This window comes from Corvus moneduloides, chromosome 10, assembly GCF_009650955.1.
Source record: "Corvus moneduloides isolate bCorMon1 chromosome 10, bCorMon1.pri, whole genome shotgun sequence".
NCBI classification, from domain to species: domain Eukaryota; kingdom Metazoa; phylum Chordata; class Aves; order Passeriformes; family Corvidae; genus Corvus; species Corvus moneduloides.
The window spans coordinates 23588719-23609177 of NC_045485.1; the positions used below are offsets into that span (position 1 = coordinate 23588719).

Sequence of the window (20459 nt, forward strand, 5' to 3'; positions counted from 1 at the left end):
GAGGACACTCAGCCACAGTGATGCCCTGCGTGGTGAGACCGTGGCTCCTGGGAGAAAAGCTGTTCTCCAGCACGATGCAGTATTTTCCCCCTTGGCTGAGGGAACATGGACTCTGGAAGGGGTCCCCACCAGATCACATTTAGGGCTGTTGTGTTGGCAGTACCACCCCTGAGGATCCTGACTTCACGCTGGACTGCCCGAGGTGGGTTCGATGTGTTTGCAAGCAGGAACGAAAGGACTGCCCCGAGAGGCAGGACCGGCTGTCTCCGTGGTCCGGGGTCTTGTTTCTGCCAGTGCTTATGGCTGGATGCTTCAGAGGAAGGTGGAAAACTCCCCAGGTCCTGACTGCAGAGTACCCTACCTGGAGGGGAGACTGCTTTGTACTGAGACAAGCTGCAGCTGGTGATGCTGCAGAGTCTAAAGCATCGCCAGCTCACTAAATCTTTTCTTATCTTACCTAATGCAACCGTGTGTTTATTCTCAAAAAAAGCCAAGCCTAATCCTTTTTCTTGCTGATCCTGACAAGCCCTTGGCCTCTCTATTACCTGGTGCAAGGTATTGCACGGTGAGTATTGTCGTGCCTCTCCACATCACCTGAAGTGCTGAGGGATGAGGCCGCTGCACCTGTGGCCATGCAGTGATGCCCAAGCTCCCATGAGATGGGGCAGAGCTCCAGGGTTACCTGTCACAGCCCCTGTAGGCTGTGGTTGGCTTTGGGTGTTTGTGCTGAGCCGTTCTGCCAGCAGCAAGGTTTTGGCAGCAGCATCTGAAGCTCAATGAAGGTCAAAGTGTTTAATCACAGTGTTAGGTGGGTCAGTCTGGATCTTCCCACTGTCAACCCTCTTGTTTGTCCACCAGTCAACACCTTCTGTCTGCTGGCATGTGTCATATCTGAGCTAGATAGAAAACCTCCGTTGTGGCTGTGAAATGCACTTCAGTCTGAATTTTACCTTAAAAATTACTTTCATGGGTTTTGTTAGATTTAGATTATATATATTTGTGTGTGTGTATGTGCATACATTTCTTTTCGAAGTAAGTGCCCTGTTTGGTGGTAGCCAGGCTGCTCTGGGGGCTCCTGTGCCAGGAGCATCCCTGAGGGCACCTTTGCAGCTTGCTGCTGCCTCACACTCCAGCGATTCCTTCTAAAAGCTGAGAGCCTTGTATTGCCCTAAATACTGCCTTTCTCTCTGTGGGAAATCAGTTGTAAATCAGCCTTAAGGCAGTGCTGGAAGGTGATCTTGTGATGGCTCAGGTGTGTGAGCAGCCCAGACTGGGTGACTGCAAATGTCTCCATTCTCTTCCAGGTGCCTCAACGAACCACTTCCATATCCCCTGCCCTGGCAAGGAAGAACTCCCCAGGCAACGGCAGCGCCCTGGGGCCCCGGCTGGGCTCCCAGCCCATTCGGGCAAGGTATGGACATGGGGGGATGGGCAGGGGTGATCCCAGTGTGCCACTGCTGCGCTGCCCCCGGCACCGCCCCGCTGGGAGCCCAGACGTGGGCTGGGGTCTAGCCCTGCTTTAGCTGACTGGAACACCACGACATTTGCAAGGCTTCTCTTGTCTCTGGGATGAATTTTTGCATCCATTAGTGTTTTGTACTGACAAGGCTGCGAGCACTGGGATGACTGGAGGCTTTGCTCCCTTGGCTGAATGCATTCATGGACATTGTGGGGTTTGGAGGTGGATGCTGTGGAGTCAAAGGGCGGTTTGGGTGCTCCCCTTAGGTCCTGCTTCTCACCCCTTGCATATCAGTGGATCCCTATAAGCCAGTGGGGAGGTCTCAGTCATACATTCCATTCATTTCTCATGCATCAGAGCGGTTTTTCACAGATAATGACTGAGGAATGTGCTGCAGGACAGACACTCATACAGCTTGCTGAGATCTTCTCTAGATGTAGATCAAGGATTAAATACCTTTCAGCTTCCCAGGACTCAGGCCTTTAGCTTAGCCAGATCCAGCTCTCTGGCACAGCAGTGAGCACCCGAGGAAGGTGCTGCGTTGCCCCACGGTCCCATCTCTGCCCTGTCACAGCTATCCCTGGGCATGTTTAAAACGAGCAGGGGAGCTGACAGGCTCTGCTCAGAGCTGGATGGAAAAAACACAGCTTAGTCATGCGAGAGCTTGTCTCTGCTTCGCAGAACGAGACCTCAGACGGGCAGATCCCGGGAGAAATGCGAGTTCCAATTAGCCTTGCATGATGGAGCTCCTTGGTTTCTTCTTCCTGCTTTGTCCTCAGAGGGTGAGGTCAAAAAGTGAATGCGGGGATGTTCATCGTTGTGCTGTCACCAGTTTGAGCAGACGCCTCCCTTTCCAGCTCAGTGCCCTCCCTGTGCCTCAGCAAACTCACAGGCAGCAGCCCCGAGTCGCTGGCAGGGGCAGCAGTAGGAGGAAGAGTATTTCTTCTTGTTCTGTTTTTTTTTTTAATTAGATAAAAAGCATATCATGGATTGTTGGTCTTCTTTGCCAAAGGCTGAAACATTTTGAATTCTTGAAAACGTTGTTCTTTTAATTAGCTGTTGCTTGAAGGACAGTTTAAAATGCAGAAGGATATTGGACTGTGTAGTCCTTGTAAGGGATGGTATTGGAAGTAAAAGGGATAATGGGAGTCAGGGATTCAAGTTCAAGGTTGCCCAGTGTTTCCTGCAGCCTCACTGTGCCAGTTCTGGTCAGTGCAGGTAAATACATGAGTTGCCAAAGTTTTCAAATATGCTTCATCAGTTAATTTAGTCATATGGCATGAACTGGAGGCCTTCAGTTTGATGAAAATTGGAAATTATTAGGACGCTACCACACGTCCATTAAACTTAAGTATTCACTGAAATAATTTCATGCTTCATGTCTCTCACAGTAATGTAATATTTTTCTTTTTTCCCCCTCTCTCCTATTGGTTCTTGATTCTCCACATGCATAAATGTAAATATTACCAAAAAATCTCTTCTTTTATTTGTCACCCTGTTGTGACAAATGAGGGAGTATTTACTGTACATTTTAAAGAGGACTTTGAATAAGATCATTTCCAGAAATATTGTATAAAATCAAATTGCCTAACTCTGCATGAACATCTCTTCTGATGTCATTTCAATGCCAAGTAAGAATTCATTTCCTAAAGGCATCTGATACCCAGAGAGATATTAGTCACTCTTTGTGTATCAAGGGCACTTTTTATTCTAGATTTATCTGTGTTCACAAGGGTGAGAGAAATCAAGGAGGAAAAGTGGATATCTGATGCAAGTTTGAAGTGAAGCCATGAAAATTGGAGACACTGAATAAGTGGTACAAGTGGTCTGCAGCCTTGTTGCGAACTTTAGATCCTTGCTTTGCTGCAGTCTTTGTCTAACAGCATGTCGAAAATTCCTGCTTTTATGAAGAATATTGGTGGCTACTTAGGTAACTCCAGCTTTGCAAATCTACAGACAGGGAATCCAGAGCAAAGAATCTTTTAGCTGTTGCCACATTTGACAAAATAAGAGCAGAAAGCTTCTCTAGGCAATTTTTTTTTTGTCATGGTTGTAGTGCACCCAAAATTGGTGGCCTCAGCCCTGTCTCCTCCAGCTGAGGAGGACTCTCCTGGCCTTTGCAGCTGCCCCCATCAGTGTGGGAAGTGTCTGGAGCCCTGGGGGTGGGTGTGACCCTGGCTGATGTGCCCCCTCTTGTTTTGTCCTCCCACAGCAACCCAGACCTGAGGAGGACAGAGACCATCGTGGAGAGCCCCTTGCAGAGGACCAGCAGCGGCAGCTCCTCCAGCTCCAGCACTCCCAGCTCCCAGCCCAGCTCCCAGGGTGGATCCCAGCCCGGCTCCCAGGCTGGCTCCAGCGAGCGCAACAGAGTCAGAGGTGAGCTTGGAAGCATCCCTCAGCACCGGGCACACTTTGTGAGGCTTCCTGACAAGCAGGAAGGGCAAGAGGTCTGTGATCTCATGCTTGTTTTTTAAAAAATTTAAAAAATCAAAGGATCCATCGTGTCTGCTGTGCTTTTGTGACCTGCTGGCCTCCTTGCAAACAGAGTTGCCAACAGCCCCTTTTCCCTAGAGGCTGATGTAGGATGGCCACGGCATCGCACTGCCAAGTAGCCTGTACAAAAGGAGATGGGGGTTATGCTTTAAGGTAAACAAAAAAAACAACCAGTGTGCTTCCTGTCTTCATCCACCCAGGTGCACCTCTTCTGACGTGGTATCTTTGGGAGTGTGTTTCACTTTTAATTGATATATAATTTTTTTTGGAGCTTCATCTTTGTGCCTGAGATGGGATCAGAGGAGTGACGTAGCCTATAAGAAGCTTTCTCTCAAATGCTTTTGCCAGGCAGCAATGCTGGCATGGGGTTTATGTTTGTAGCCACATTGATCCCTCCCTTCCTAGAGCTCCTCTTAAAGATACTCCATTCCCCTGTTTAATGGCAGTGAAGTTGCCACAGCCCGTACACCGCACACATCTGCATTCAGGCACAGTCCCACACTTCCAGTCCCCAGGGCTGAAGAGCATTAAGACAAATGCTGCCTCCATGCTTTGACTATTTTACAACTTGGCCATAAGATGATGTGTCTGTTGTTGAAACCATCACTCCTCTAGATAGTCAATAAAAGGAGTTTGTAACCCATTGTCATTTTGGGTTTGGTTTTGTTTTTACTAATGAGGAATCCTGTGACAAGTAATGTCCTAGCAATGTCAAATACTGCAGAGCTTTTCATTTACCACATGCCCTGCTCTTCTGCAAAGTAAATTTCTTTCTTTAGTAGAAAAGGAGCAGTAACTCTGCAAGAGGGCTGTCAGTGGAGGCTGGGCAGGATTATGACTTCTCTTGCTCTGTTGGTGGAGAAGCAGAAAGGAGCCAGGAGGGTTTTTCAAGACAGCAGAAGCAAAGTGATGATGAAGCCCCTGTGCCCACTTGTCCCAGCTGACAGGATGCAGTGGTGGCTTTCGGCAGCATTTTAATTCCCACTCTCTCCACCTGCCTCTCACCCAGGGAATGCCAAGCCCGAAGGGTCTCCTGTGCTCTCCCATGAGCCCGCCAAGGTCAAGCAGGAGGACAACAGGGACGTGACGCGACCGAGCCGACCCGCTGTGAGTCCTCAGTTACTTCCCGTGGGAATGCTGCCAGCCAGCTTGGCCGCGTTTCCCTTCGGTGCGGTGGCACAACTGCGGGGACCCCAAAAACGAGGCTAATACTGCTGCTGCTCCAGCAGAGAGACTGGAAAGCAGCAGTATGGCGAGAGCCCCTGGGAGATTTGAATGCTTAAGAGAGTGCATGAGTTTTTACCAGGAGCCCAAGCCTAGGGGAAAGCACTTAAGCCTGTGTTTCCAGGCGAAGCAGAGGCTTAAGGGCTTTGCTAGCTTGGGTGCGGCAGTGGCCGATGGCACATTGTTGTGTTCCGTGCTGCATGTCCCCCGCAGCACCCGCGGAGGGATGCTCTGCTCAGGAAGGCTGGGGAACCAACCAGCCCCTGACAGCCTTCCCAGCTTTAAACCCCACCTGGTAGTGGTCTCTGTACACTCCCCTTTTAACAGTCTGAGCAAAATCTCATCCGAAGTGTTTCCTCCTGGTTTAATGCTGTTGACATTTGTATCTTAAAACTGCAGAGTCGGCCTAATAACGATATGAATTTCCACTGCTTCTCTATTTTAATGTGTATTAATGTTTTGTTGATGATGTTTTTTTTTTCTCTACACTCCACAGCATTGAGCTAACAATTCTAATTTTATTTCTAACCTGCTTGCCCTTCCTCTGGCTTTTTCCTGTCCCGATCTGTTTCCTCTGATGCTGATTATTCTTCCTTTACCCACAGAGCTATAAGAAAGCTATAGATGAGGTTAGTGATATCTTTTCTCAGTGGGTCATGCCTATGCAAGGTTGACTAGTTAGTGCTTAATTCCGAGCTGGGTTTTCTTGGTGCTGGCGTTGATAAAGGCGGCGATGCGATCTCGGGTCGGACGGGAGAGCGAACCGGTGGCGTTCCAGCGTCGGGAGCCCGCCCGCGGGGAGGGGACAGCACTGCTGGTGTGCTCTGCTCAGCCCTGGGCTGCCCAAAACCCCCTGGCCACACCATTTGCATGGAGGCCAGGGCAGAGGCATCCCGGCGTTCACATGGGGGAGCACGTGGTGCTGCCGTTGTTCGGCGTGTTGGAAGGAGAAGGAGCGAGAGCGGAGGTTTCTCCTGCCGGTGCAGGAGGTCGGGCAGCCTGGACCCCTCACCACATTCTGCTCTCAGCCACAGCCCCCGGCCACCCGCTGATTTCAGTGGGGCCATCAAGTGCTGTTTGAAATGTTCTTCTAAGCCTAATTCGAATGAAGGCACCTGGACAACAGAGCAGTGGAAATACAGTGGGTTGTTCATTCTCATGGACCAGCATCCACTGCAAAGCCAGAGTCAGCAGAGCCATCTTGGATCTTGATGCTGGCAGTGCTGGTCCTCATTCATCTGCTTAAAAAATGAGAGTCCTGAAGTACACCTTTTTCATGTATGATAATATTTTAAATGTGCATCTGGCAGTGGTGAGTGTTTAAACATTCATGGGAAAAGACCCAGCATTGCTGATTTAGCATTTCACTTGCCTCACACATGCATCCCTATGCACACTGCTGATACTGGTAACTGCAGGGCTGTAGTGGAAAGCACTGGTTTCAGCAGCCTCTCCTGCAGCCTCTTTTCTCTAAAAATAGAAGATATGAAAGAAGGAAGATGTGCTGGTTAGTTAACTTGTTCTCTTGGATAAAATATGAGCAATACATTTTGTTTAATGAGGTGCTTTGTTAAGAAAAAAGCACATAAATCAGTGTCTAAATAGAGGCAGCGTGTGTGCTAAATTCAAACTGAAGGAGCAATGTGATTTTGGAAACCAATCTGACTTGATTCCAGCAAATATTAAATCTAAAGAAGGCTTTGTAATTAAAAGTAATTAAAGAGCACTGTCACTACTAACTTATGTATTATGTCACCCTCAGTAATAACACTTGGAACATGTGTGGAACTACAGAGCACTTTCTCTCCAGTTGTCAGATTGTTTTTGGTCCAAGAGCAACTCGGTGAAGCCGTTTAATCCTACAAAGTGCTCATTACTTACAGAAAATGATAGCATCAAAGAATTAACCATCCTGAGGCAAAGCTTTAACTAGGAAATATGAGTTATCTGATGATATTGTCTGGGAGTATTATTACTCTTGTAACTTCCAAATTAGTTATTAAAAAGTAATTAAGCTGATTTTTAAAATACTTGGCTATCGGCTAGCGATGGCCAAAGAAGGCTGAGAGGGTGCCTTGAAGCACATTAGAAATGAAAGGTGCAAAAGAGAAGTAATTTTCACAGTCCAGTGCTGTGACAGGGAGGAGCTCAGTCCTAGTCCTGCGCTGCAGAAGTCCAGCTGCAGTTTTAAGAGGCTCTTACAGAGTCCTAAAATCCCTTTTAAAGTGAGAGGCTCTAATCCAATTCAAAGGCAAGTGCTCAATAAAGAGCATGTTTGATACTCTAAATGGAAAGCATTGTTAAGCTGCTGAAATTCTTATTTAGGAAAAGAAGCAGTCATATCATAGAAGCTGCTACAGCGCTAATTAAAATAATTAGTTGTCGTGACTGCAGATTTGACTCTATTTCAATCCCAAACATGTTGGCATCAGAAAGGAGCTCTTGAAATACCGCAGTCTCTCTTTAATCATGATAAAGAGCCTTTCTTTAAAGGTACAGAGAGCATTTGGAGTGACAGAGAATTACAGAATCAGGGAATGGTTTGTGTTGGAAGGGACCTTAAAGTTCATCTTGTTCCCACCCCACCCTGTCCATAAGCAAGGACACCTTCCACTATCCCAGGTTGCTCCAAGCCCCATTCATCCTGGCCTTGAACATTTCCAGGCATGGGGCAGCCACAGCTTCCCTGGGCAGCCTGTACCAGGGCTTCACCACAGTCTGAATAAAGAACTTCTTCCAAATATCTAATCTAAACCTACTCTCTGTCAGTGTGAAGCCATTTCCCCTTGTCCAGTCACTCCATACCCTTGTCCAAAGTCCCTCTCCAACTCTGTTAGAGCTTCTTTAGGTGCTGGAAGATGCTCTGAAGTCTCCCTGTGGAGCCTTCTCTTCTCCAGACAGAACAACCCATATAAAACCCATCAGAGGTACCTGCTGTGAAACACGGATTGACCAATTTGATTTTTTAAAAAAACAAGGCCTTTTTTGGTGTACTAATACTTATGGGTCTGATGCAAAGCTCTCCAATATCCAGGGGAGTTTGTACATCAGAGGCAGGGCAGACCTGGGAGCAGAATGTGCAGCTGTCACCAGTGGGAGCCCGCCGGGAGGTGTGGGTTATCAGCAACCAAAGCACAGATTGCTTACAAAACATTCCTACCTCACCATTAAAAAATAAACTGGGTTTGCATCTCAGCCATAGAGCTTTTCCATCCTTTTCTCCACATGTCAACAGGATAGATTTTAAGAGCTCCTTTTGCAACCATAATTAATATTGCCGTAGTCGCCCTGCTGGAACGGTAAACTGGAAATGCAGTAAATGAGAGTATGGCCGTAAGACAATTGTGGAATTTAGTCTTTTTCAATGAGTTTCTTTCTCCCTAATCCTTTATCTCTGACCGAATGCACTGATGGCTACCTCGGTCACTAATATAGGGAGAAATGGTAAGACTGACAATTGCGATGCTTTGTTCGTCATGTGCATGTCTTGTGCAACAGAGTTCTCTAACCCATTCTAATTCGAGCTCTCATGCTTTTCTGCCCTACTGCTTCCCCCTGCATTGCTATAAAAGCATGTAAGATAACAAAAAGTCTCTTTTCTACACGGTGCCTGCCATGTTCCTTGTTTTGAAATAGCAGTGTCTATTTTATATGACTGTCGGGTCTGAGACCTCATCAAAGTCATGGTAAACTGAAAAATTATGAGTAGGCTTTGGGACTGCTCCTATCTTTTTTCTTGTTTCAAGACTTTTTTTTTTTTTTATTTTTCCCTTAGCTTGTAGGCTGCCACATTTCACATAAAGTGCTTAATGGGTCCCGCTGAGGGATTTATTTTTTTGTTATTATTATTTTTTGATCGTGTGGCTGACTCAGAGCTGTGACTCCAAAGTCTGGCTGAGCTGGGCGCTTCTCCTCGTGCTCCTCACCGCCTCTCAGCAGCCGCCCGACAGCGGGGACTCACCATGGAAGCAGCTCTTGACGTGGGGATTGCACCACTCCATGGGAGATGCTGTCATTGCTTCCTTCCCAAATGCATTTATTACAGAATAAATACCATTACGGGGTCTCTTTGAGAAGTTTGAAAGAAGAGAAAACCCTGCAGGAGAAATTCTCCGAGCCAATCTTTGAAGTGACGTTGTTTTCCAGTTTACTATGATGGTGACTGAACTTCACCTTTTCCAACAAATATAATTTTGTCGTGTATATACATATAAGTGTGTGTATATATATGCACATACACGTTCCAAAGAGAAAAAGAAGAGGTTGGCTATTGACTTTTCAGTGAGCGTAAACCAGTTTTGTTTTGTTTAATAAATGCTACATGCTACAAACATTGTCTTACGTTTGTCTCATGTTTGTAACGACTCTGTAAAGCTATTTCTTGTTGCTCGTGCTGTTAGCATTGGCTTTTGGAGAGATGTATGTGACGTTCTTCTTGCTCTGAATGTAACAGCCATCGCTTCCTTGTTTCCTTGCCCCCATCCCCTGTAGGATCTGACGGCTTTAGCCAAAGAGTTGCGGGAGCTGCGCATTGAAGAAACCAATCGGCCCCTGAAGAAGGTGACGGACTATTCCTCCTCCAGCGAGGAGTCAGAGAGCAGCGAGGAGGAGGAGGAGGATGGGGAGAACGAGACACATGATGGGACCGTGCCTGTCAGTGACATCCCACGGCTCATGTGAGGAACGCTTTCTTTTGGGGGGACAAACCATGAAACTCCAGGGTGGGTTTTTCTGGAGATGCAACCCCGATGTGTCTTGGCCTGGAGGTGAAACTCTGGTGTGTCTTGGCATGGAGGAGCAGTGGCTGTGATGAAGGATGTGTCCGTGTTTGGTGGCTGGCACTGGGAACAGCGTCATGGTTGCAAGGGATCATGTACTCACATGAGTGTTTTTCCTGTTCCAAACTAGAGAAATTAATGTGAAAAACTGAGCTATTTCCACTGCATATTCAGTTAATGTTGGCTCAAAGCTGATGGAGCTGTTCCTGCTGATGATCCAGGCAGGTTTTTGGCCAGAGTGGGCACAGCTGACCTCACCAACACCATGGGCCCTGCCCATGGGATGGGTGTGTTAAAGCTCTGCCTGCTCTTGAGTCTGGTCTTGCCCCAAATTAAGCCATGCTAAAGTGTCAGTACTTGGTGGCCTGCCCAGTGCCAACTGGTAGAGCCAGGATTGTAATAATTCTGAATCTTTGTCTTGGATTTCTGCCATTGGCTCAGTCAGTGTTGGTGGGTTAAAGTGGTGAAATGACGAGGTCAGCAGACTGTTGTGTCCCATGGGACACCTGTGCTTTTGAGTCTCTCCAGATCAGGGCAGCACAGCTTCAACACTCGCAGGGAGCTGTTGCCATGCAGAGAGAGTTCCTGGAGCATCCCTGCTCAGGCTTCCCACCCAGTGCTTTGCAGGGGCATTTCTGGAGGTCTTTGCCTGGCAGCAGGATCTAAATTCTGCCCCTTTGAGTTTGCAAAGGAGCTGTGGGAAGGTTTCAGGGGATCATTTTAATCAGTTAATTTCCATTTTTCCTGCTAAATGAGTTGCAGTCGATATAGGCATACCTGGCTTCAGGAACATGGTTTAGCAGTGAGCATGATGGTGCTGGGTGAATGGTTGGACTCAAGGAATTTAGAGGTCTTTTCCAACCTAAACTATTCCTTGATTCTCTGATTCATGGTGGTGGGTAGGGCATGGAGCAGCACAGAAGCCCTCTAAGTGGCAGGGAGACCATGTCTCCTTGGGTCAGTGTTATTCAGAGTGCCAAGCTCCTGGATTGGAGCTTCCTTCCAGCAGAAGAATTAAAACAGAGCTCTTGGAATTGGTTGGAGCAAGTCAGGAGGCAGAGGGATGGCTCTGAATGTGCAGCAGTCGGTTGGGCAGTCAGGCATGCGAGAAGGGGCCTCAAGCTGCTCGTGGAAGAGGAGTTTAATCAGGAGTGGTTAATCTGTGCTGACATCCTTCTTCAGACACCTTGGGTTTGACACAGCACTTCCCAGCGGATAGATGTCTCAGTGGGTGCCTTGCAGTCACATGTGGGGGATGACAGGCACAGCAGTGAGCTGGATGCCCCCAGCCCCTGCCAGCCCAATGCCACATGTCCCATAATGTCCTGTCTCTGTCATGTCCCAGAGATGGAGGGTGGAGATGCAGGGGTGTCTGCAAGCAGAGCTGCACTGGCCCATGTCTGGGAAAAAAGAAAGCAAATGCTCTGAGTTACACCCTTATTTCACAAAAGGGACCTTAACTCGAGTTCAGCCTCGATGTACTGCGGTGGTTTTTTGTCAGAGATTTATTTTTCTGTGTTCAGTGTTTGTCAGTGGAAAGTGGGGCCAAGAGAGATCATCTCATCTTCTGCTGCACCTTCTGAGTGATCTTCATGTCACCCATGTTTAAACTTCCTTGAGTATCCTCCCTGAACATTTGGCTGCTCTTCATTCCAGCTCTATCCAGGTCTCTCCTGCTGCAGGATAAACCTATCCGTTGCTTTGTGTCCCAGTGGACAGGAGGGGTTGTTTATTCCCTCCTCCTCTGGAGATACCATTTCTCCATCTGAACACTGATGACTCCCTTCAGCTCCCTCTCCTTGAGCTGTGCAAGCCAACTCTTGCCTGTGGCCAGGGAATTCTTGCAGGATGACGTGGAAATCTGGGACCTCAAGGCTACCACAGCCATTCATTCACTGGCTGTACGGTCTCAAAATTAACATAACCTCCTCTGGCCCTGCTTTCTTATTTTAAAACTGGAATAACTCTGCTATTTTCTCATCCTTTGGTGAAAGGCTAATGGTGGGGAGGTGTGAGCTCCTCTCATGAAAGGTGCCATAGGAATATGGCACGCTGTTGTCTGGAGTGCCTTTGTGATGCTTGTCCAGTTGTAGGTTTGATACGATACAGGTAAGGAGCCAGTCCCACCTTGGGGTCCCCAAGGCTCAGTTCTCACCTTGGAGCAGTAACCCCATGATTAGTGCAGGCTTGTTTTGGCTTTTCACCGACCAGGCTCCCTCACAAGCCTCCGGGCTTGTTGGTGTGCACAGGAGTTAAAGAGTGCATTGCCTCACACTGATGGAAGCAAGTGGTCTGTGTGGCTTTTAAATGCAAAGTAACAGGTCTGATCATCCAGGGGTGCTTGTCATTTGCCTGAGGATTTGTTCAAGTTATATTTAAGCACCCAGGCTGCCAAGAATGTAATAGTAAAGTAATGGGGGCTGCTCAGCACCTGTGACATCCAGTCTCAGGCAGTCCTAAAATTTAATAAATTCCAGCCTCCTTCTTGAGATAGGAGCATGGAAATTTCAAGGTGAAACCACGGGTTAGGGCTACATTTTCACCGGGAAAACAGCAGAAAGCTACAGGACACAACTTGTCCTCCTGCCCACACCTTCTCCAAACCCCACCCCTCCCTTGTTATTTGCCATCAGGTGCTCTGGTGTTCCCTTTTCAGGAGTTGAGATGGGGAATAAAGGGAGTAAATTTTGGGTTTCTGTAGCTTTTTTAAGTAGAAAAAAATGACACAAAGTAGAGCAGGAGTGCCATTCCTTGTTACCTGTTCATCAGTACTCCTCTCAGGACACCTTGGGATAAGAAAGAGAATGGTCCCTCTCTTTGGTCTCTGTGCTATATCTGTAGTTTATCAACCTAACCCTGGTCCTGTATTTCTGGCAGCATCAATCACTTCCCCATACAGCTAAGTGGATATATTTTTCTAACTCTTTTTCCTGGGAGATACAGAGCCTTACCCTTATTGAAATAATACGGTACTAGAGGATTTTTCATCTAGTTTAACAGAGGAAATACTCATCATTAATGCTTTTCCATCCTGTCCCCAGACCAACAGGAATTCCTGGAAGCAACGAGCCGTACAACCTGGGAATGGTGACAACCCATGGGCTAGAGACTTCCCACGCAGATACGTTTAGCAATATTTCAAGGGAAGGGACTTTAATGGTGAGGGAGGTAAGTTGTAAAACAAACACTTCCATGGAGCATCTTCAGGAGGTTTTGCCCATGTAAGCACAAAAACTAACAGTGCTGTGTGTCCGGAACACAAAACACGGAGTAAATTGTGCTCGTTAGCGCTCTCGTTAATGCAATTTACACTCGGAGCAAATGTGACAAGTGCAAATGTTTCTCAGAACTACAAACAGCAGTGAATGGCAGTGCCAGGGCACGCGGGGAGGAGGCTCCTGCAAATGGCTCCAGGCAGCAGGAGTTACCTTCAATTTACAGCATTTAGTTAATTCACTTGGAACTGGCCCGAAGTTTCCCCTCTTCTTCCCAGCCTTTGCCGCCTGTGACTGTTAGAGCCGTGCAGTGTTTGTAGAGCATTTGGGGGCTTGTAGCAGAGGCTGGTCCTGCTCAGAGCGCACTGTGGGAGGCATTGGGCATCCCAGATGGATGTGAGCCAGTGCTTTAGAGGTGGGAGCAATGCTGAGGGATGGTACTGCAGGAGTGGGGCAGAGGAGGCACCTTCAGTGGCTGTGGAAGATCTCCCTCAGTGTTTCTTGGTTTCCCAGTAGCTGGAACGCTCTGGTGATGCTGCTGGAAGTGCAGATGGACAGCTGGACTCCTGGTGAGAGGGCAGGAGGCCCTGGTAGGGATGCAGTTAGGGAGCAGGGGAGTCAGTGTCCCACCAGCACATAAGGGTGGTGGATGGGAGAGGAGAAGGAGGGAGGGGAGCTTGGAGTCAGCAATCATAAAGGAGGGATGTTTAGGTCAAATGCAAGCGAGACTTGAGCAGCATTTTAGTTCTTAATTCCATTTATCTAAAATATTCGCATATGAAGGAAAAAGATGAATGCAACTTTGAAAGAGAGGAAGGAGTTAGCAAAAGAAGTCACTGTTCTCTGCCTTTCTCTATCAGTTTTGGGGGGGGGTGGTAGTACAGTCCACCTCATCCCTCACTGGACTGGAGCTGTTCAGAGCAGGGGTCCCCATGGCTCTGCACCTCCCAGAATCAGGGAGGATGATTGGGTGAGTGGGAGAACAAGGTCCTGTGTAACTGGCAGCTGTTTCTGAAATGAGCTTGTGTTCAGCAGCACAGCAGTGAAACCCATGCTGTGCCAGTGAGGCTGTGTGAGAAATGGGATGCAGAAGGGTTCAAAAGCCATGGGCAAGACAGGCAGCTGGAAAACCCCACTGGGAGGAGAAAGCATGATAAGAAATCCAAACTGTAGCCTCGTGCTGGGTGTTTACTGTTTTTCCCCTCCTCACCACCATAGCCATCAGAGGATGGTCTCACTGAGGTTGGTGGGCTTTGGCAAAGGGCTTTTCACTCTTTGGTGGGATGGCAAAGTGTGGTTGGAGGTGATGGTAATGAGCAATCAAAAGATAAATGTCATCAGGACTAGTCAGGGGCTTGGTGAGCCCAGTTAGAGTTTCCACTAATCCCAGTAAATGGGTAAATCTCTGTGACAATCTCATTGATGTGCTCCAGGTAGGTGAAGTTCATCAAAATGGCAAAGGGAGAAACTTCCCAGTACCTGCCTTGCACAGGGAGGGGATGGAGAGGAAGGGGAACCCCAAGGAAACCCAAGGAGCGTCATGTGCAGGGCGAGCTGCCGGTGGTTCTGCCGCTCCTGCGCTGCTGCTGCTGCTGTTCACTGCTGGTTTGGGTCACAGAAACATGGGACAGGGCTGTGCTGGCACTTGCAGTCAGGCTGCTCTTTGCCATAGCTGTGCAAAGCTGTCCAGGCTAACGCTGATGGAGGGCTCAGATTCTGCTGTCGCCAGGGGCCGGTGGCCGTGTGGGAGGAGAGCTGGCCATGGGGTTTGCACCCACGGGAGCAAGCGCAGAATCTGCCCTACATTCCTTTTCTTCATACAACAGTGATCAGGCTTCTCTCGCTGTTTCGTGGCTAATTACTCTGTATTGACTTTGTCATTAATCCTGTCTTTAATTCTCCTGGAGCGGGGGGTTGGTTTGCTGCTTGCCAGACTGCATGGGGATGGAACAGAGAGGGTCCTTCTCCTGCGCTTGCTCTGGGAAGGGGGAACTGCCGACAACTTAGTTTTGGTTTTTTTCTCTTCTTTTTCTTTTCCCTCCCCCGCCCCCTCTCTTTCTTCCTCATGCCTTGTGTCTCTGCAGACCTCTGGTGAAAAAAAGCGTTCTGGCCACGCAGCCAGCAATGGCTTTGCAGGTCACATCAATCTGCCTGACCTGGTGCAGCAAAGCCACTCGCCGGCGGGCACGCCGACCGAGGCCCTGGGGCGAGTCTCCACGCATGCACAGGACATGGACTCGGTGCCTGAAGTAGGTGGTGGGGGGCTCCTCTTTCTCCTTTGCATCGCTTTTAAATCAAATATTAACATCTCCGCCCCGTGACGGGGCTCTTCTGTTTCCCTCCCTGGCTTTCTTGGCTCTTCCCTCTCTGCATTTCTGGTCCACGTGGGTGAGTGTAGTGGAAATACGAGGGAGTCAGATGGGTTACTGCTACAGGGGTCTGTGGCTGATGAGAGAAAGATTTATTAGGTCTTTCAAGCCCACCAGCTGGAGTTCTGGTGGTGTGACACGAGTGCTGCCAACTGATGAGAAAGTCCCGTGTTTGTTTGACACTTGGATATAAAAGGAAGTGCTGAGACCCAGTGATGCCATTAGCTTCAACTGGGCCCAGCTTCCATCTGTGCAACCTCTGATAATTATCATGACTGAAAAGGTCACCAAAAATCAAAGCCAACAAAATTCCAGATAGTTCTTCAGAGTAGGAAAAACCTGCACACGTCTAAAATCGTGTGTTTCCTGTCATGGCAAAGTGTTTCTCTTCTGGTAGGTGTTTTACAGGGACACAATTGAACATCAAAACTGTGTAAAGTGTAAAAAGTCTTAAAAAGTACAAGATGTGACAAATAAACCAAGGGAACTGATGTGTCCTGCTCACCATCCCTAGCTGTGGGAACCAGACACAGTTCTCTTTTCCCATGAGAAATCAACCCATTTGGTGCTAATTAAGCTATTGTATTTAATGTTTTTGTTTCATTTTGTGGATTGTGCTTCAAAAGTTCTGCCATCCTATGTTCTTCCATAGAAATTACGTTCTCACTTTATGGTGTACTTTTACAAGCAGTATAAAAATAAAAATTTCTTGGAATTGGGCATTGATAAAACGTAAGAACAGATGGTGCCTGACTTGACCTCAAGTTTTTATCCGTTTCCTCATTGGCATTAAAAGCAAAAATGAGGGAGTTGATCCTGAAAGTAACACCTTCCACGGTCATCCTGGGGCTGCTGAAATGCAGCCTGGGATCGGGTTTAGATGTATTCATTTATAGAATATCAACCAAAAAGATCTTTTCCATATCTAAGACTGTATTTTTAGAGTTGACTGAGCAGGGCGTGGGTGTGAGTGGAAACTTGGGGATTTTGTTCACGGGCTTCCAGGTGACTCATGCAAGCACGACCTCAGCCTGCATCTTGATGCTCTTTGTAAGCCACCACACAGGTTTAGAGGCTGTTGAACAGGACCTGGAGGAAGATGAAGTCTTAATATTTAAATATCAGACTAGGAAGCTATTAAAATGTCAGCTTCTGAGGAGAAAAACTGAATGTGAGCAAGGAAAAATGCTCGGTGCATTGGGATAAGGGGTTTATTCGTAATTCATTTGCTGGAAAGCACCTGGCTCTCAGCTGGAAATCCCTGCAAATACTGAAATCTTCTCTTCCTTAAATTGCTATTGTTGTATGGAAAAGACATCCAGCACAGGGAAAAAAATCTATGTATTTCTTGGATAGGGGAGAAGCACAAAGTAGTGCTATCTGTGCCTGCAGCCTTCCCTGCCGCAGGCTGTTAACTCCTTCTGCGGGCCTCAGTTGCCATGTTCTGTTTAGAAATCCATCCCGTTTCTATGGAAACAGCCAGGCTGTCAGGGAATAGGGTTGGGAGGGAAGCAGGATGTGCAGCCTGATTTTGGAATGGATGCTGGCTTGCCCATGGATGCCAGCCCCAAAATGCTTGGAAAAGTCACGAGCCACGAAGCTGCTCCTACACCTGTTTTTTTGTGCCCCCGAATCCTTTGTAGCCCACTGGAGGACAGGCACAGGCCCAGCCTGGTTTCAGTGGGGATGTACCAGGGTGGTGGTGTTCCCCATGGCACATCTCCCCACGGCATGGGGGACTTGTCCCCATGGCAGCTGTCACACGGAGTCTGTGGCAGTGGGCATGGGGAGCAGCCTAGGCTTGGTAACTGGGTGAAAGCTGAGGAAGATTAATTTCACAAAAAGGACAATGTCCCAGAGAAGAAAAACATGAGCTGTAGTGGTGCTGCAGAGTGAGCTGGGTTTTGCTGCTGTTGCAGCTCTAAACTGAGCTCATCCATAAAGCATGTCCTGGGTAAATGCTGGAGTGGGAAGGATAAGCTGCTCAAAGAAGGTGGGAATTCACGTCACTTTGACTCCAAAGGCAAGGATTTCCTTTTGCTCAGAAGGTGGTCTTAGCCTCATTTTCTGCCTTAAAGCAACGGTTTTAAAAAGAAAGCAATGTGACACTGCAGTGTGTTCATCCCCAGATTCCCTCAGTGAAGTATTGGCTCCAGCATTCCCTGTGATACCCTCAGGTTAAGTTTTGTTAACTTAGAAATGCCCTTTTCTGCAGTCCCCCTTGAAATGCTGGGGACAATTTAAAACTGTGCCAGCTGCCCCAGGCCAGGGCTTCACAGGGGCTCCTAGCACCATCCTGCCAACTTCAGCTGCTATGGGAAAGTGGGAAAAGCAAACCCTCGCCTGCCTGACATCCCAGAGAGGGTTTAAGGCATGCAGACAAGGAACCAGGTGGACTGATGATCTTAAAGGTCTGCTCCAGTCTAAATGATTCTGTGATTCTCGATTGGTTTTCATCTGTGTTGGCTTTTGCCTCTGGCCCTGTGGCTTCTCTGCTGACTGTCCTCATGGCTGTGCTTCTGCCTGTGAGGAGGGAGCAGAGCCAGGCCCTGCTCCTCCCATTTTCTGTTGCTCACAGACACTCAGAAATCCAATTTAGTGTTTGTTTCTGATTAGTTTTGGGGAGGAGGAGCAGATGTTCATAGAGGGCTCAAAAAGGGCACCGCAGAGGCAGGCGCTGTTTGCTAATTAGAAAGTCTTACACGTACACAGATGCACAAAATTACTGTTATTTCTGTGCTCTGAGCTCTCTCTTTACTGTTTATTTTCCAGTATGGTATGGGAAGTAGCACCAAAGCCTCTTTCACCCCCTTTGTGGACACCAGAGTGTATCAGACCTCGCCAACCGATGAAGATGAAGACGAGGACGAAGAGTCATCTGCTACTGGTAGGAGGCAGTGTGGCCAGTTTGAGATGGGAGTGCTTTGTGGAAAAGCAGGTCGGGGAGCCTGAATAACCCCAGTGAACCTCTCTTACATTTCACTCACTCTTGTCCAAACATAACTACTGCCTGTATCCTTGCCCTCTCCAGCTGCCATCCATCTTTTTCTCCCCCACCAGCAAAATGCCACCAGAAAGGTCTGGGAGGAAACAGGGAGCAGCAGAAATCCACCCTCCTGACTGCTTGGGCAAACTAATGTCTTGTAACACAGTGATGCCTCCCTCATTGAGAAATAACCCAAGTATTGTCATTGTGTCCCAAAAAAAGAGGTGACGGAACAGTTAACCCATCACCCCTCCCTGTCCTCTGGTGTTTCCTTGCCAGCCCTGTTCACCAGCGAGCTGCTCAGGCAGGAGCAGGCCAAGCTGAACGAGGCGCGGAAGATCTCGGTGGTGAACGTGAACCCCACCAACATCCGTCCCCACAGCGACACCCCGGAGATCCGGAAGTACAAGAAGCGCTTCAACTCGGAGATTCTCTGTGCTGCTTTGTGGGGTAAGCCCCGGGCACGCCCGGCCCTCGGCGCGGCTCCCGGGAGCCCGTGGTGCTGGGACGGGAATGTGTCACCGCAGCACCAAGGCCCTGCTTCTACTTGGCCCCTTCTCCCTCCCCCAAGGCTCACATCCCCCTGCGCTCTAGGAGTGACCCTTTCTGTCCATGGGAAGGTCCCAGCATCAGCTGGATTGGCCACACTTTGGGTGGCAGCAGAGACGAGCTCGGGGTGTTGTCCTTGGGAGCAGCCGTGGCTCCTGGCGCCCATGGCCCTCTCCTCTCCAGGTGTCAATCTGCTGGTGGGCACAGAGAATGGCCTGATGCTGCTGGATCGAAGTGGGCAAGGAAAGGTGTACAACCTCATCAACAGGCGGCGATTCCAGCAGATGGACGTCCTCGAGGGCCTCAACGTCCTCGTGACAATATCAGGTGCTCCTCTCGTGTTTTCAGCCCGTCATTCACCTGCTCGGCCACAAGCCCCAAGTAGTTCCAGCTCAGACAAAACCTGCTCACTGGTGTCAGAGGGAAGCTCCCAGGGGAGATGGAGGTGGTTTATTCCGGAATCAAATGAGTTAAATCTGCCTTCAAGAGAGTTTGGTCCCTTCACCTGCTGACTGCACATCATCTCCAGCCTCCTTTAGCCGTGAAGGGGGGTGCAGGATACAGGCAAGGCAGGTAGTCGCAGCTTGAGGGGCAGAGAGCTCTGCTTTTGGCTCTGTTTGGCTCTGGCTGAGGGAGCCATCATCCATGGCTTCAGATTTCCAGTTCAGACCACGGCTGTGCTCGGGCTGTCCCAAGTGTTGTGAGGGCCACAGACTTTTCACTGTGCCCATGTTTAGCTGGGAGCTCCAGAGTGCTCATGTCAGGCTCATGGGGTGATTTCTGGCAAAAAACCCAAAACCTCTGTAGTCCAGCCTCCCAGGAGAGCATCCAGCATCCTCCTGCAGAGCAGCCCCGAGGAGCACACGGGTGACGGAGCCAGGGCAGAGTCTTCTCCTGCTGATACCTGTCCCACAAAGCTCACAGAGGGCAGCAAGATAATGCTCATTAGGAAATTGCTTGATATCATCCTTCTATTTGCTTTCACATTGTTAACACCCCCTGGCCTTGCTCAGCATTCACCTGCAAATTCCTGCTGCCTCCATTCAGACAGGGCTCCAAACTCCCAGCTCCATCATTTACCTTGGTCTGCAGCTCCCCTGTGGTTTTGGGATACAGCTGTAGGGATAAGGGGTTTAGTACAGCTGGAAAATGAGTGGGGGGAGCACCAAGCCCCAAGATGATGCTGAGAATGAGTCCTGGGGACTTGTGGAAACCTGTGAGCAGACAGGGTTTATCATTTGGGTCCCGTCCCACCAGGCTTGGTGTGAGCTGTGTCCTGTCCCTGTAACGGGGGCTCTGCAGCCACAGGGATTTTGCAGCCATGTCACAGCCATCCAAGAGCAGGCAGCCGTGCAGGAATTTGGCAGCCCCTCAGCATTGCAGAGC

General features: G+C 48.8%; 1 protein-coding gene across 9 annotated transcripts in view; it reads left to right on the plus strand.

Annotated features, from left to right (window-relative positions):
- Positions 1-20459, plus strand: part of TNIK (TRAF2 and NCK interacting kinase) — a 152100-nt gene that overhangs the window by 123488 nt on the left and 8153 nt on the right. For 3 of the 9 annotated variants that reach the window (XM_032118848.1, XM_032118857.1, XM_032118852.1), the window contains 11 exons: positions 1305-1411; positions 3672-3835; positions 4962-5059; positions 5782-5805; positions 8612-8620; positions 9668-9852; positions 12996-13122; positions 15254-15418; positions 18311-18425; positions 18804-18974; positions 19257-19400. In XM_032118848.1, the coding sequence (XP_031974739.1) occupies positions 1305-1411; positions 3672-3835; positions 4962-5059; positions 5782-5805; positions 8612-8620; positions 9668-9852; positions 12996-13122; positions 15254-15418; positions 18311-18425; positions 18804-18974; positions 19257-19400 (1309 nt within the window). Of the gene's footprint in view, positions 1-1304; positions 1412-3671; positions 3836-4961; positions 5060-5781; positions 5806-7446; positions 7450-8611; positions 8621-9667; positions 9853-12995; positions 13123-15253; positions 15419-18310; positions 18426-18803; positions 18975-19256; positions 19401-20459 lie in introns of all 9 variants that reach the window. The other 6 variants (XM_032118850.1, XM_032118853.1, XM_032118851.1 and 3 more) reach the window with 4 other exon arrangements.